Genomic DNA, 889 nt, shown 5'->3' with positions numbered 1-889 from the left:
TATAGAAGTGCAATTTAAGCATATTCTTGTAACACACGGTGATCCTCCTTATGGAATTAACAGGTTTATGACAATTCCATGAAGATGAATGCTGAACTTAGTGCTGCTGATGCGATGAGGGCTGAGCTCATGCAGGTTCAGGGTGAAATAGAAAAGCTGAATGCAGAACGGAAGAATCTTATAGCAAAAGTTCAGATGCTTACCCAAGTTATGGAGAGGGCCTCAGCCGAATTGCAGTGGGCTTTGGCAATTAAAGCTGAAATTGAAGCCATGAAGCAGGAAGTGCAGCGTACTAGGTATATTTTTGGTGCCCTTTGCCTTTCTCAATCCTTTAGGCAAATAAAAACGACATTTGTATTAGTATAGTCCTCTTGGAAAATTTATTCTTTCTAATTGGGTTCGACTGAGAAATTGTTGATTCATTGAGGTTTTATAGAATGATTAGATGCCTCATAAGGGTAAAAAGTCCTTTGCTTTATTCTTTTTTCAGCACAAGGATGACATGGGAAATCGGCTTACTTTATTTGATATTTAAAATGGAGATAAGCTTGGGAATGCGTTGATTTACAAGGATGCTATAGAGTACGAAAAGAAGGAATATGTTGATAATTATGAACAAGGTCAGTTACTAGAAAAAAATCTAATATTGATGGCTCGCAAGGTAGAAAAGCTACGCCTAGAGGTGGCTAATGCTGTGAAGAGGGCTGGAGAGGGAGAAGCTGCTGGAAATCAAGGTACATGCGTCACTTTTTTCCTGCAATTAACAGATCAAAGTTGCTCAAAAAACTTGGTTTTGTGAAAATAGACAATAACAATCATCACGTCCAATTAATAATGAAATGATATTGAAATTTTGATAATTTTAATAGGAGAAAACTAATTAATTTCC

General features: G+C 36.8%; 1 protein-coding gene across 1 annotated transcript; it reads left to right on the top strand.

Moving 5' to 3' along the window:
• Positions 1-63: 63 nt before the first annotated feature.
• On the top strand, positions 64-872 carry LOC110097375 (protein FLX-like 1; the record flags this gene model as incomplete). The annotated part of the gene is made up of 2 exons (XM_020823723.2): positions 64-289; positions 543-872. Coding segments are annotated over 2 exons (483 nt in total), but the record flags the coding sequence as incomplete, so codon positions are not given.
• Between the last annotated feature and the right edge of the window lie 17 nt (positions 873-889).

The sequence above is a fragment of the Dendrobium catenatum genome, unplaced genomic scaffold (assembly GCF_001605985.2).
Source record: "Dendrobium catenatum unplaced genomic scaffold, ASM160598v2 original_scaffold_9897, whole genome shotgun sequence".
In the NCBI taxonomy this organism is placed as follows: domain Eukaryota; kingdom Viridiplantae; phylum Streptophyta; class Magnoliopsida; order Asparagales; family Orchidaceae; genus Dendrobium; species Dendrobium catenatum.
This window is presented reverse-complemented; position numbering and strand designations above follow the sequence as displayed.